At 33.7% G+C, this 13,710-nt stretch overlaps 3 protein-coding genes across 3 annotated transcripts; 1 reads left to right on the forward strand and 2 right to left on the reverse strand.

The window, feature by feature from the left end:
- The first annotated feature begins 2,997 nt into the window (after positions 1 to 2,997).
- Positions 2,998 to 6,969, forward strand: LOC145004616 (receptor-like protein 7). Its single transcript, XM_078963572.1, has 2 exons — positions 2,998 to 5,909; positions 6,754 to 6,969. Exons 1-2 carry the CDS (start codon positions 3,008 to 3,010, stop codon positions 6,762 to 6,764), a joined length of 2,913 nt encoding a protein of 970 aa, XP_078819698.1. The 5' UTR covers positions 2,998 to 3,007; the 3' UTR covers positions 6,765 to 6,969.
- Positions 6,970 to 7,767: 798 nt separating this feature from the next.
- On the reverse strand, positions 7,768 to 10,790 carry LOC145006292 (glycosyltransferase BC10-like). Its single transcript, XM_078965384.1, has 10 exons — positions 10,221 to 10,790; positions 9,648 to 9,764; positions 9,461 to 9,561; positions 9,299 to 9,370; positions 9,123 to 9,207; positions 8,934 to 9,014; positions 8,787 to 8,828; positions 8,602 to 8,661; positions 8,195 to 8,341; positions 7,768 to 8,117 (listed from the first exon to the last, which is right to left on the reverse strand). The coding sequence occupies exons 1-10, from the start codon at positions 10,485 to 10,487 to the stop codon at positions 7,953 to 7,955; spliced, it is 1,137 nt and encodes a 378-aa protein (XP_078821510.1). The 5' UTR covers positions 10,488 to 10,790; the 3' UTR covers positions 7,768 to 7,952.
- A 443-nt stretch (positions 10,791 to 11,233) lies between these two features.
- Positions 11,234 to 13,004, reverse strand: LOC145004617 (uncharacterized). The gene is made up of 5 exons (XM_078963573.1): positions 12,613 to 13,004; positions 11,988 to 12,144; positions 11,827 to 11,877; positions 11,648 to 11,740; positions 11,234 to 11,414 (listed from the first exon to the last, which is right to left on the reverse strand). Exons 1-5 carry the CDS (start codon positions 12,777 to 12,779, stop codon positions 11,355 to 11,357), a joined length of 528 nt encoding a protein of 175 aa, XP_078819699.1. The 5' UTR covers positions 12,780 to 13,004; the 3' UTR covers positions 11,234 to 11,354.
- Between the last annotated feature and the right edge of the window lie 706 nt (positions 13,005 to 13,710).

Raw genomic sequence — 13,710 nt, forward strand, 5'->3', positions numbered from 1 at the left:
ATGCCGTGTAACCAGAGTCTCCGGGAAGGAGAGCGAACATCATGTGTATAGATCTATACGGGACTGACACTCCCACACCCTGACTACTAGCTACAGTCTGCGCCGGTAAGGCCCATGGGTGACATGAAGCCACTACTACTACTGTCACTACTACTGCCACTACCACTGCGCGTGACCTGGAGGGTCACCGGATACTCTATTGTCGATCAGCATGGTTACACACAAGTTCACATCCACTCTTTGTTTTAGACCTTGCTAGACTTTTCATTCACTTGATACTGTCTGGGGTCTGTGTTCACTGTTTTTAGACCTTGCTAGACATATCATTCATTTGATATTGGTTGGGGTCTGCATTTCCTCTCGTTAGACTGATCCAGGCGCGTCGTTCATTCGATACTCTCCTGGAGTCTATGATTTCTTTTGTCTTAGTCAGCAGTCTTCACTGCTGAGGCATATGTTATTTTCCCTGATATTCTCCTACTTTCTTTACAATCAATACCCTCATTTGATAATGATAATGTTAAGGGAAAAATCACTTTTACAACATAACTCCGTCCAGTCTTGGTAGAAGACTGCTTTTAAATTAGAAAATATAGGATTTTCTGGAAAGGACTCTAATTCACTGTGTACTCTAAAACTACTACTTGTATAAAGTTATTTGAATTAAAATGACACTAAATACTTATGAACTCACTAGCATTTGTAAAAATGCTGATACTCGCTTTCAAATAACTTGTATTCTCAGGTCAGCAATAGACAGATACATTTTAGGAGCTTTTGGTGAAGACAGTTTAGTACCAAGCTGCACCTATATTATTACTTGTATTACTTTGATGATGAAATGTAATGTAAACCATGTAAAAATATTACTATAAATGCAATGGTTGTTGTACTTTGATTAGTATACTGCATATGTTGTGATACTTGATATGACGTCATCCACCCCATAACGTTTCCGCCGTTCCGGTTTTGGGGTGTGACATTACAAATGCTTCCGATTTTCAAGAAAATACAAGTTCAAAAGGTATTATGTATGTTTGGTAGTCTTGGAAGGAAATGTGTTTTTATTTCTGAGCTAGTTAAATGAAAGATATACAAGCTTATTATAACATCATACTTTCATTTTGTCTTACTTATAGTGTTGCACTTTCAAAAAATTTCCCAATTATGGCTATAATAAACAAATAAATGAAAGTACATTACTATATTTGTATTTTTTTTTGTGATCATTGATTATGGTGTGCTATAACAGGAACAATTGGCAGCCTTTGATTCAAAACTCAAATTAAAGAGTACTCGTCAGCCTTTATCGATTCAACTTACCTGCTAATTTGCCAAGTAATCCATCAAAAAAATTTCAATTTTATTTTGTAAGCACCTATTTAAACATTTGTAGTTGACACTTATTATGTGTATCATTAGACAATGTTAATTAGTAATATGTATTTGTATTTGATATTTTTTTAGGTTTATTAGTTTTATTATAATGATATTTGTTTTGTAGTTGAATTTCAATATTATTTTAAGTTTAATGTAATGGGTTTTTTCAATATTTTGGACAGAAAAAACTGGATTTCTTTATAATTTCTTACTATTTTTTTTTTTAAAAATAAAAAGTAATTAGCTACGGATTACCTACAGAAAATCCGTAGCTATCCACTTTCGTAGTTATTCCGTAGCTATTCAATTCCGTAGCTATTCTGTAGGAAATCCATAGCTATTTATTTCCGTAGCTATGGTAGCTACGGAAAATTCCGTAGCTATTCCGTCACTATTCCGTAGCTAATTCGTAGCTAATTTTCCCACGGGCCATTATGCTACAAACATTTTTCCGTAGCAATTCCGTAGCTATTGCACCAGTTTTCTAGTAGTGGGTGTGTCCTGGACATTCTGGACAATCACGGAGGAACTGGAAGAGTTATCGTCTGTTCCCATGATGTTTCGCTGGTTCGGTGATTTCAAGGGTTTTCAATACGTGGATTTAATGCGGTGGTTCAGGATTTCTTACCTCTGATACCATGTGGTTTTTAGAGATCAGAGAGAGAGAGATGGAAGAAGTTTTCAATGTATTTCATTAATCGGATCTTACAGTACTTATACAACAAATAAAATAACTATCTATCAGCTATTCTAGGATCTGATTTTATTTACACAACAATCTACAATTATCTAATTATCCTTATCCAGCTAAACTCTCACCAACAAAAAGAACCTAATCCAATTCATAAAAAAAAAATACCAAACCAGATGGACAAGAAATGTAATTGACTCTAAGAAAGATTTTAGTGCATACGATAAAAACAACCGACGATTACAAGTTTGAAATTTCTATAACCCACCAAAGAAGTTGACACTTAGTGGGCATTAGGTCCACACGGATTGTAGAATTTTATATAAACTTTTCGATTATATATTTTATTTTTACAATGTTAATTTTATAACTTTATTAATTCCAGTATATCAAATTAATTATTTTGGATAAGTAAAAAAGTTACATATTACTTTAAACAAGTTACAACATTAATTTTTTATTACACATTCAAAATAATGCAATTATTGAATGCTATCGACTTTAGTTCTATTTTTATTTTTTTTTAAAAAAAGTAAAGATGTTTAGTTATATAATCGTTGAGTCCATATATATATATATATATATATATATATATATATATATATATATATTAATCTTTTTTATCATATTCTTAATTGTGTTATTGATTTATTTTATATAACAAAAGTATTTCACATGTTGATGCTTCAAATAAAATATTGGATTTTTGCATTGGTATGGTTGGGCCCACTAGACTTTTTCAGTTGACTTGTGGAGTGTCGATGGATGGCATAGAAATATCTAACCGGTGAGAATGTTGACTTATTTTAGTGTATGAATTATATGAATATAACATAACCAATTTATTTTATACAATTAACAAAAAAAATGGTCTATATAAAGAACATTACAAGTTCATAAACAAATAAAATACATATCAACCCTTTTTTTTCTTTCATGGCTCCATACTTGAATCACTTCAACATGTTGCAAATCATCTCCCTTCTATATATGTTAATCAGAGTCACATGTGCTAGATCATCACTAAGCCATGATGAGGAGTGTTCAGCCTTGTTTCAATTTAAGCAAAGCATGATTCATCAAGATGATGAAGCACTTTGTGGTGCTAGTTGGTTTCAAACTTTCCACTCTTGGAAGCCTATAAGAAATGCATCAATTGCTGGTTTTGATTGTTGTTCATGGCATGGGGTGGAGTGTAGAAACGGTGATGCATATGGTCATGTGATCGGTCTTGACTTGAGCGAAAGCTTTCTTTGTGGGCATATCAACTCTAAAACCACCCTCTTCAACCTTGTTCATCTTCAAAACCTCAACCTTGCCATGAACAACTTTCATGAATCTCAAATCCCATCCGAGATTGCTCGTCTAAAGCAATTAAGAAGCCTAAATCTCTCTTATTGTGGGTTTAGTGGCCAAATCCCAATTGAAATCTCACAAATGATTCAATTGTCGTCGTTAGATTTGTCAAGGAATCCACTACAAATTCACACTCCTAGCATGGAGAACCTAATGCAAAACTTAACACGACTTGAAGAACTCGATCTCTCGCTTGTTGACATTAGTTCTTCCGTACCCCACTTTTTGGTCAACTTTTCTTCTTTGAGGTTACTTAGGCTATATAATTGTTCGCTTCGAAATGAATTCCCTATAGCCATATTCAAGTTACCAAAGTTGAAAATTCTTAACGTGGCACTCAATCCCAACCTCATTGGTTATCTTCCTGAATTTCACAACAACAGCTTACTTGACTTACGACTTTCTAGATGTTCATTCTCAGGGCGCATTCCACGTTCACTTTCTAACGTGACACAACTCACTTTCTTGACTCTTGGTGGCAATAAGTTCACAGGATTTATTCCTTCATTGGTAGGTCTTTCAAAACTTAATGCTTTGGAACTTAATGGTAACAACTTTGAGAAAGGGCAATTACCCGATTGGCTTGGTAAGCTCACTAAGCTTAATCAGTTGTATTTATCTGATAACAACTTAAATGGTGAAATCCCATCTTTTCTTGCAAACTTAACTAAACTTAGTGTTTTCTCAATGGGGTTGAATTCTCTTACTGGTCATATACCATCCTCGTTTTTCAACCTCACCCAACTAACAATGTTAGACCTTCAAGGTAATCAATTGCAAGGACCAATTTCAAGTTCATTTTCCAAGTTTAGAGGTCTTCGAGTGCTTCGTCTAAATTTTAACAATTTCATTGGTAGGGTAGACTTAGACATATTCTTAGGACTCAACAAACTCGAAGTTCTTATGTTAGGTGATAACAAGATATCATTAGTGCCTAGTGATAACTACACCATTAGCACCTTATCACAAATGAAAGACTTACAATTATCTTCATGTAACTTAAAGATATTTCCTAGCTTTTTGCGCCACCAAAATAGAATGAGGTCATTAATTTTAGATCATAACAAAATTGAGGGTAGGGTGCCAGTATGGATCTGGAATAACAGCCAAGAAACGTTACAAATGATTGACCTTTCATTCAACTCCATCACTGGTTTTCATCAGCATCCTCATTTTCTCACGTGGGAATATTTGGAAGGATTTATCATCCGGAATAATCATGTCCAAGGACAAATACCAATTCCACCACAAACCATAGTTTTTTATGATGTTTCAAATAATAATATGAGTGGAGAAATACCATCATTGCTATGTGAAATGAAATCTCTTCGACAGTTAGATCTATCTTCTAACAACATGAGTGGAACTCTTCCTTCATGTTTTGATAGCTTAAGCAATTCGTTGGTGGATTTGAATCTAAGAGGAAATAAGTTTCATGGGACAATGATGGATGCGTTTATGCATGGAAGCATGTTGGAAAGTATTGATTTGAGCGAAAATAGATTTATGGGTCAGTTGCCAAGATCACTGACAAATTGTACAAATTTAGAGGTTCTTTCTCTCGGAGATAACTCTTTTCATGGCGTCTTTCCTTTTTGGTTGGGAGCTCTTACCAAACTACAAGTTCTAGTTTTACGTTCCAACAAGTTTTATGGTCCAATTCAAGTTTTCTCACAATTCTCTAACTTACGAATCATTGACCTCTCGAACAATAACTTTAGTGGTCAATTGGACCAAAGCTACTTCCAAACTTGGAATGCCATGAAATCGATATATCTTGGAGAATCATCGGCTCTGGGAATAGGGATGAACTTCGAAGTGGGGCACTCAAAATCATCATACTCGATGACATTAATACACAAAGGTGTTAGAACAAATTACGAAAAGATTTTAACCATATTCATGGCTATTGATCTCTCTTGTAACCATTTTGAAGGAGAAATTCCACTATCACTCCAAGACCTCCGAGGGCTTCAATCACTTAATCTTTCCAACAACCATTTTTCTGGAGGCGTCTTGCCATCGTTGGGGTACCTAAAGAATCTTGAATCTTTGGATCTCTCTCGAAACGAGCTATTTGGTGAAATTCCTCAACAGTTGGTGGAACTCGGCTTCCTTTCCATTTTCAACGTGTCATTCAACAATCTTGAGGGGCGCATACCCCATGGAAAACAATTCGATACATTCGAGAACAATTCCTACATGGGGAATTCTCGATTGTGTGGACAACCATTATCCAAAGAATGTCAAGATTCAAAGGCATCAGAACTTCCACCACCAACAAGAGATACGTATGAGTCCGAGTTTGAATCTCTCCTCCCAAGCGAAAGAGTTGATTGGATTATTGTATTTTGTGGAGTTGGAAGTGGGCTTGTTGTTGGTGTTGTGATTGGGAATTTTCTGTATACAAGGTATAGTCATCGGTTCACAAAGAGGAAGGAAATATGGGTAAGGCCACTTCGTAACACCAGGAGAAACCAAGGTACAATAATTCGTTAAATTACCTTAAAATTTTATAGCAATTTTCCCAAGACAACAATTTGTTATGTGTATGTGGTCTCAACCCATTAACCAATTCAAGATATTTTTTGTGCGTCATCTACAAAATATAATAATTTTAAAAAGATTTCTTTTAAAATCACTTTTTTTATTTTACTTTAAAGTAATCTTTACAATATATTGTTGAGATTAATTGTAATTAACAATTACTTTTAGTTTTTTTATCATTTACCAAAACATTATTAAATTATATATAAAGCTAAATATGCATTTTAGCAAAGAAGATATTATTTTCATATTTTACATTTAAAATACTAAGGGACTCTATTTTTTTTTATTAATATATATATATATATATATATATATATATATATATATATATATATATATATATATATATATATATATATATATATATATATATATATATATATATATATATATATATATATGAAGGACCTATCACATTTTTGCTAAAAGACCTACCTATTTTTGTTAAAAGATCTATCAATTTTAGTTTTATTTACATAAGAAACCATGTGATTTTTGGTTTTAGATTCACCACTGTGTAATGAATCCAATTATGTGATGTTGGTCTATATTTTCAACATGTTATTTGTTTACGATACATTTATCATGATGTTAATGAAGGCTTGTTTGTTTTAAATGTTGTATGATATAGACATATAGTACATGTTTGAATTAATTTGTATGTAATCCATATTTTAAGTTTTAACCATGTTTTCTGAAGTACACGTTTTATGACTGTGGATGTGGTATTTTCTATAGATAATCATAAACCTTACCTAATTAGCATGTATCTGCAGGAGTGTCATAAGCTTCAAGTTGGAAGGCCAAGGAGAAGGTGCATAAGGTCTGGTCTTCAAGGGATTTTAGCAAGTATCATGTGTCTTATAAGTTTAAGATTATGTTGATTTCAATTTGTATTTCTATGAGTTAAACGTTCATTGTAATTTGTAAGATATTTGATATATCATTTAGAAGTGTATCCTTGATACGTAAAAGACATGTTTGTTTTAAAATATGATATATATTGTAAACTCGGACTATATTCCCGAGGATTTCAATTTCAATGTCCTGAAGGTGTTTCTTTCATGCTTTCAAACAATTTCGTGATTCACAAATTTCAATTTTCTACATGAAATCAACAATAACCCATATTATATGACAAGCAACTCCCAAAAATATGATCTCATTTGGGTAGATTATGGTTACTCGATTCAAGTGTGGTATCCGCTGCCTAACAACTCCATTCATGATTTATTGATCATCGAATTGCTTAGATTAACTTGAACATCCATAACCATAAACAATTTGCAATTGTCCTTTTTAAAAAAGTAGTATATCATATTAGTGTATTGCCCGATTTGATCGAGAAACGCTCGAATTGACAAAATTAGGTCAAAAAATGCTATCTCAGGATAACTTTCTTCTAAGTTATTTATGTCTTGATTTAGCTTATAGATTCCAATATAAAATCATGTTACAAACATCAATTTAACACACCGTTAACAAATTTTACAATGATACTCAACATACCTTCAGTAATGAGACTTCAACTTCAAACCAAACTTACATCCTGTTCTCGAGTTCAACTTAACTAGGGAAAAGAAGGGGGGATGGATGTAAATGAGTAGAAAGTAAACGAATGTGATATTCCTAAGTTTCTTTAAATTATAGAAATTGAAGAAAGTGAGGTAAATGAAATAATCATTCCCCTACTTTTTTATAGCAGCTTTTCATGTATATCACCTACTTTTTTATTTCAAGTATATTATCAATTTCAACACAAACCAAGTCATATTATAAGAAGCCAACAATTTCAACATGAATCTCACGGACATCTCGTTAAGGTTAAATTGGTAATTTGACCATGTCCAACAAAGGGTAGAAGTAGAATAGTCATTTGATGAAACAAATATTACATAACTCCCAATTTGCACAAAAACACAAATCGCCTCCATATGTACATCAGCTCAGTATACATCCATCCGATACTACAAGTCTATGTGGGGTCCAGGAACACCGTTTTGGGGTCATACGGGCCCACCAACCCATTTGTCAAAACACGCATGGCGGCCCCACGTGAAAACTTCCTTGCAAATAAGTAACAAGGACCGCCACACCATTCCGTCCGGTTCTCAGACTTGAAATAAACACGGTCAATATCCTACAATACAAAAATAAACAAATTAAATTAATGAAAAAGTAGATTTGCTATTTCTTGCATTTAATTAATCTATTTACCTTGATAGCTTGGATATTTTTTTGGCTAGCACTTGTGTAACCAAATGTTACAGGGTGCCAAGCTAATGTATTCATTGTTTCTGTTGATTGGTTCCATAAAGAATATGTTAATGTTCTTCTCAACAATTCACCTTCAATCCCCCGCATCTTTATTACAAAAATTGAGAAAGATAACTGTTAGATTTAGCAAGGGCAAAATGGTCATTTACTTAATGAGCATGAAAAGCATGAATAGTTAAGGTGTTGTTTCTTTTTCACGTAATGGATACAAAAAACATCTCTTTTTAAGGTTTTGCTCATCTAACCATAATTTATTTGGCAAGGGTAAAATGGTCATTTACTCTTTCATAGGTGTGCATGATGAAACAATTGTATAGAATCACTAAGATTTCAAGGTTTTGCTTTACCTCAAGTAAGGTGGGAACATAATGTTCATCTGGGATGCAATTGTGTTGCTGTTGCTCTTTCTTCAATATAATAATAATAATAATAATAATAATAAGAAAATAATATAAGAATTAAGAAATAGTAGATGTTAAAAAGTAAAATAATAACATGAAAGCATAAAAAATAGTAATCATTGTACACTTACAAGAGACTCGTTTCCTTTGCTCAAGTCTAAAAGTGGTCGCCTCTATTTTTTATACAGAAAAAAATATATATATAAGAAGGGTATTTACGTCTTTTGCACAAAAAAAAAGAGAGCCTCAAAGGGAACTTAATCTTAATCAATCTTTACCTTGCAGTGTTTGTTAAAGATGGGGAAAACAACATGATCATAAGCAACAACCTCTGCGTGTCTTCTAACCAATGTAATCCACTGAAATCATGTGATTATTTAAAGTTAACTATAGTTGAAAGCCTGAAACTAATGATATAATGATTTAGACGAATAAACCTAAGAAAAGGTTAAAATTACGAAAATGACCTGGGATCCTTTCCGCCATTTGTCTTCAGGTATGTCAGGGGACATTTCTGGATTATAACGTTTTTCTGTGGCATCATCAATAAAGCTGAATAAAAATAAAAGAATACTCAACTTCAGTTGGTCAAAAAGTCAAATGAAATCAAAAGATGCCAAAGTAAATAGTAAATAGTAAATACCTGTCCACAAAGCTTCTTGGAGATGACATTATATATCTGTATATATAACTGAAATTATATAGTGGGACACAACTGCAAAGAAAAGGGACTTCAGATACTATAAGTGTTCTTCATCAAATATAAAGAGAATCAGACATTAACATTTGAACAGGTGAAAGAAACCTGTCAGAGAGGAGTATGAATATCTGATTATTAGTATCTTCAAGGGCTGCTTTGAATAATAGCTTCTCTGCTTCAATCATGGTTGGTTTACCCCAACCCACCTGTACAAATCATGTGTTGGATTATTTGATAATGTTAACATGAAAGTTTAACCAGAATTTAATTTAACATAAATCTGATGAGTTACCTCAACACTGTTTTTCAACTGTCGATTGTAGAAGAAGGCTGATCTTGTAACAGATTCATCGAATACAAAACCAGGCTTAGAGTGTATGTAAATGGTGAAATTTTCAGGATCTGCATTCTGTAAGCTCATCAACTTTAAATGTTCGATTATGTGTCTTGAAACAATTTTGTGATTAGGGACATATACATATATATGAAGTTCACATGGTTTGCAGACAAAAATTAGGGTAAAAATCTGTAGAAAGCAAATGCCACAACAATTATGCAGCCTGAGCTATTAAATCTAATATACAACCAATGTTAAACATTAATCCAGTAGCATTGTGTGCAAGAAGACAATGATTGAGCTTATGAGTTCATATCATCTGCAGTAAGCTCAAAAATGTAGGGAAACATCATTGGCACTCAAATTCCAGAAGATAAGTGTTTACTTATAGAATTTAGTCGTCAGTTGTCTGAACTATATAGTAAACCTAACAATCAATATGACGCAGAAGAGCATAAGCTGGAGTTAATTATAGATTCAAAACATCAAGCGTAAAAGGTAATGTAAGAAAGTTAGAAACAAACGAACCTTAAAGAAGTTGTGCCATAGGAAATCAAGAGGAAGATTATCTCGAACAAGGAAAAGGAAAGCAATCTTCATACGATAATCTTCGAGGCGAAACTCATCAAAACCGAATTCAGTAGATACAGACGACGACTGAAGCTTGAATTGCGAGAAGAGTCCGAAAAAGACGACGAAGCAAAACAGTACCAACAATGAGATCACAAACTTGGAAACAAACGGCGGAATCTGGCGTCTCGAAGCAACGGCAGCAAATCTCTTCTTTGCCGTCATTATCTCCCCGTAAAATCCACCTTCTCAGCGAGAAATGCGGAATCGATTGATAACCGATAGGAACGTTGAAATTAAAGACGAAAGTCGTTTGTGTGTGTGAAATGTAGGTGGAGAGTAAATTGATGGCAGCGTTTAGGTTTGGAGATTGAAAATGGATGGGAGAAAACGGCAGCGCCGACTGCGCGGCGGCGTCGCTACGGTGGCTTGAGTTTATCGACAGAATCGGACAGAAAGTAGGAGAGAATCGGTGGCACGTGAGCTGTTATCATGTTTCCTTCATTCAAATCATTTTTTGGTGAGTATAATCATCAATACATCCAACCGGTTGCTAGATACAAAAAAAAAAGGCAAAACCGATTCCAATATTCTTTTAAACAATTTATATAATTAATTAATTATATTTATACATTGTTTGTAATGAAAATTTCTGATTTGTAAATTCAATACTATTTGTTTCTTATGAAATGTTTATCATTGGTTTTAACTAAAATTAAATAACCCATCATCTTAAGGGGTTTGTCTTTTAATAAAAAAACTCAAAAAATAAAAAGTTTACTTTGATGCTAACTTTTTTTTTTTAACAAAAACTTTGTACCCAAAAGTTACTTCAAATAAAAGCATACAATAAACTTTTACCAAACATGTCCTATAACTTTTATAAATAAAATAATTTAGGAAATTTGAACACATTTTGCAAAATCCTAAGGCACCATGAAAAAGTCTTGAGAATCTACCACTATCAAGTATTAACCAATACATTTTTTCTTTTATACCACAACAGTTTGATACACTTTACAAAGGGTAAATTTGACAATTCAAATAATAATATCTTTTTTTCAATATAATGAGAGCAATGAACGCTTTGCATTAATCAGATGCTTTCATCACGAATGCCACCATAACTCCTAACACCCCCCCTGCAATCACCTGTTTCAAACAAGTTGAACGAGTTCATCATAAGGTAATCCATTACCATATCTTTTGTTTACTTTGATGACATGGATGCCAAGTCATGATTACATGGCTTATCTTTGCCATGTCATCCATTATTGACTCCTTTAAAAGTAGAATGTTGTAACAGAAAAAAAAAAAAAAAAAAAAAGTAGGATGTTTTTTCTTGTAAATAGTCTTTGACTATATGAGTTAGATGGAAGAGAAACCTGTAATGGAGTATGTCCAAGAGAATCACGAAGAGGTCTGGATGTGGATAAAGGGTGTTCAGGAGGAAATTCACACACAATTTGGTTTAAAACCTGCAAAAGTTTAACAAAATAAGATTTCAAATTATAATTTATTATGATTTTTTTAGTTTCTGATATGAAATTAGTTAGAATTTTACTTCAGCTTGGCGTCCAGCATGGAGTCTGACTCCAGATGCATCATACATAACCTGAAAACATTTTCAACATATGAATAAGAAGAAATTGTACAAAAAGAAACACAAAAACTGGAGATAATCATCAGAAATTTTGCTGAAATGGAAGAAGAAGAAGTACATACAATAAAAGCTAAGACAACAGCAATGGCAAATGTTGATGATTCAATTCCTTCATGTAGACCTATGGATACTGCAAGTGCCACCACAGTTGAAGAATGAGATGATGGCATTCCACCTGAGCCAACAATCTTTTTAGGATCCCATCTTCTTTCTTTATACCTGAGCTTCTAAGATTGACAAGTGAAGAGGTCAGTAAATGCATCAATGTTACTCATGTTCTTATTAGAGATCAAATTGATTGGATGCCAAAAGTAAGGGTTTACAAGAACAGAAATAGCATAACAGAAAAGAAAGTAAGGTGTTGTGTTTAGCATGTTTCTGAATCGAGCAAAATCCTCAAGGTTTGAATTTAGCTCTAGCAAATTGCAAATCGCAAATCAATTGCTAACTACATGATTTACCTATCTGTTTCTAGGCTAAGATCTGAGTTCAGCTGCATAAGAGAAACCATAAAAACTGCGAAAATTTGGCAGGTTAATGCTAGTTCAGATAAGATACTTCAGAAAAGTTGAAATGACAAAATAATATGAAGTTCTGGAATTACATGAAGATCTAGTAGGAAAAGTAAAACAATTCAATACGTGTAAAGGAAGATAAAGGTTCCGAATCGATGGAGATCGAACTGACCAGGTGGTGATGACCTTGAGGAATTGGGCAATAGCAAAGGCAAGGAAGGCTGACAACAGTGGCACACTGTAGGAGAGGGCCTGAGCTGAAGGTGAAGGTGTCGCTGCCGTCTCCGTCGCCTTGCTAGCGCGGTACGCCGCGTCGGCTATGGTGATCACTTCGTCCATTGATATTTTCAAATCGATTCACACTCGAGAAATTGCTCCAATTCTCCAACAGAGAGTTGTTGATAAAATCGAAAAATCAACGATCGAATAGAGTTTGAAATACTTACGAATTCCGTGGAGGCGGCCGGACGGCGACGTTGACGGTGGTGCACTGGTCAAACAACGCCTGTTATCCAACGAAAAGGCCGTCTTCGGCTATGCCGTCCCCTACCCGTCAATTATAAGATCCAAAGGTACTAGTTTTGATGCGTTGTGTACAAGTATGACAACGCAGAGTTCATGTAGTTTGATTGGTGGAATCTTTGTCCTTCTGTTACTAGGTCCATTATGTTTGAATTTTAAACGTTACTTTATTTGTTTATGTAAAATCTAAATAATTTAAATTGTATATTAAACAATATAAAAAAAATAAGGTCCAAAGGTATACATACAACGAAGGAGTCACCGACATACGTGGCCAGGAACTACAATCGTGCACACCATCTTAGTGTGTCATGGTCGTGTTGGCTACGACAACAGAGGCAGACGACCAATGAAATTTCGAGACTTGCATTCGACCATTCAGCGGTCATCTTTTTGTAGTTTTTAATTTATAATTTTTTTTACAAACTCAATGTCTATATAAACACAATAAAACCTTCATATTTCATCAAATCTTACATTCTCATTCTTTAAACCAAAAAGCGTAAGGATTTCTTTAAAATTTTTTACTCGGATGATGACAGAGAATTTATCTCGATCTTCTTCAACATTGTGCAACACTTTCACGATGAAGAAAGTTCAAATGTTGCACATTCGAGGCGGTCGTCAATTGTGATCGTGAAGCCATATATGACTTATTGATATGCGATTACTTTGCCGATAATTGTCTTTACAGTTATGACTCGTTCGAACGTCGTTTCCATGTAAATAAGGCTGTGTTTTTACTTAT

The sequence above is a fragment of the Lactuca saligna genome, chromosome 7 (genome assembly GCF_052625555.1).
Source record: "Lactuca saligna cultivar CGN05327 chromosome 7, ASM5262555v1, whole genome shotgun sequence".
NCBI classification, from domain to species: domain Eukaryota; kingdom Viridiplantae; phylum Streptophyta; class Magnoliopsida; order Asterales; family Asteraceae; genus Lactuca; species Lactuca saligna.

Coding starts and splice junctions, on each gene's coding strand:
- LOC145006292 (XM_078965384.1), bottom strand. CDS start 10,487: ATGACGGCAAAGAAGAGATTTGCTGCCGTTGCTTCGAGACGCCAGATT. Junction 9,562..9,647: donor AGTTGAAAAACAGTGTTGAG/GTAACTCATCAG, acceptor TGATTTGTACAG/GTGGGTTGGGGTAAACCAAC. Junction 8,829..8,933: donor TCTTTAACAAACACTGCAAG/GTAAAGATTGAT, acceptor TATAAAAAATAG/AGGCGACCACTTTTAGACTT.
- LOC145004617 (XM_078963573.1), bottom strand. CDS start 12,779: ATGGACGAAGTGATCACCATAGCCGACGCGGCGTACCGCGCTAGCAAG. Junction 11,878..11,987: donor CTGTTGTCTTAGCTTTTATT/GTATGTACTTCT, acceptor AAATGTTTTCAG/GTTATGTATGATGCATCTGG. Junction 11,741..11,826: donor ATGCTGGACGCCAAGCTGAA/GTAAAATTCTAA, acceptor AAACTTTTGCAG/GTTTTAAACCAAATTGTGTG.
- LOC145004616 (XM_078963572.1), top strand. CDS start 3,008: ATGGCTCCATACTTGAATCACTTCAACATGTTGCAAATCATCTCCCTT.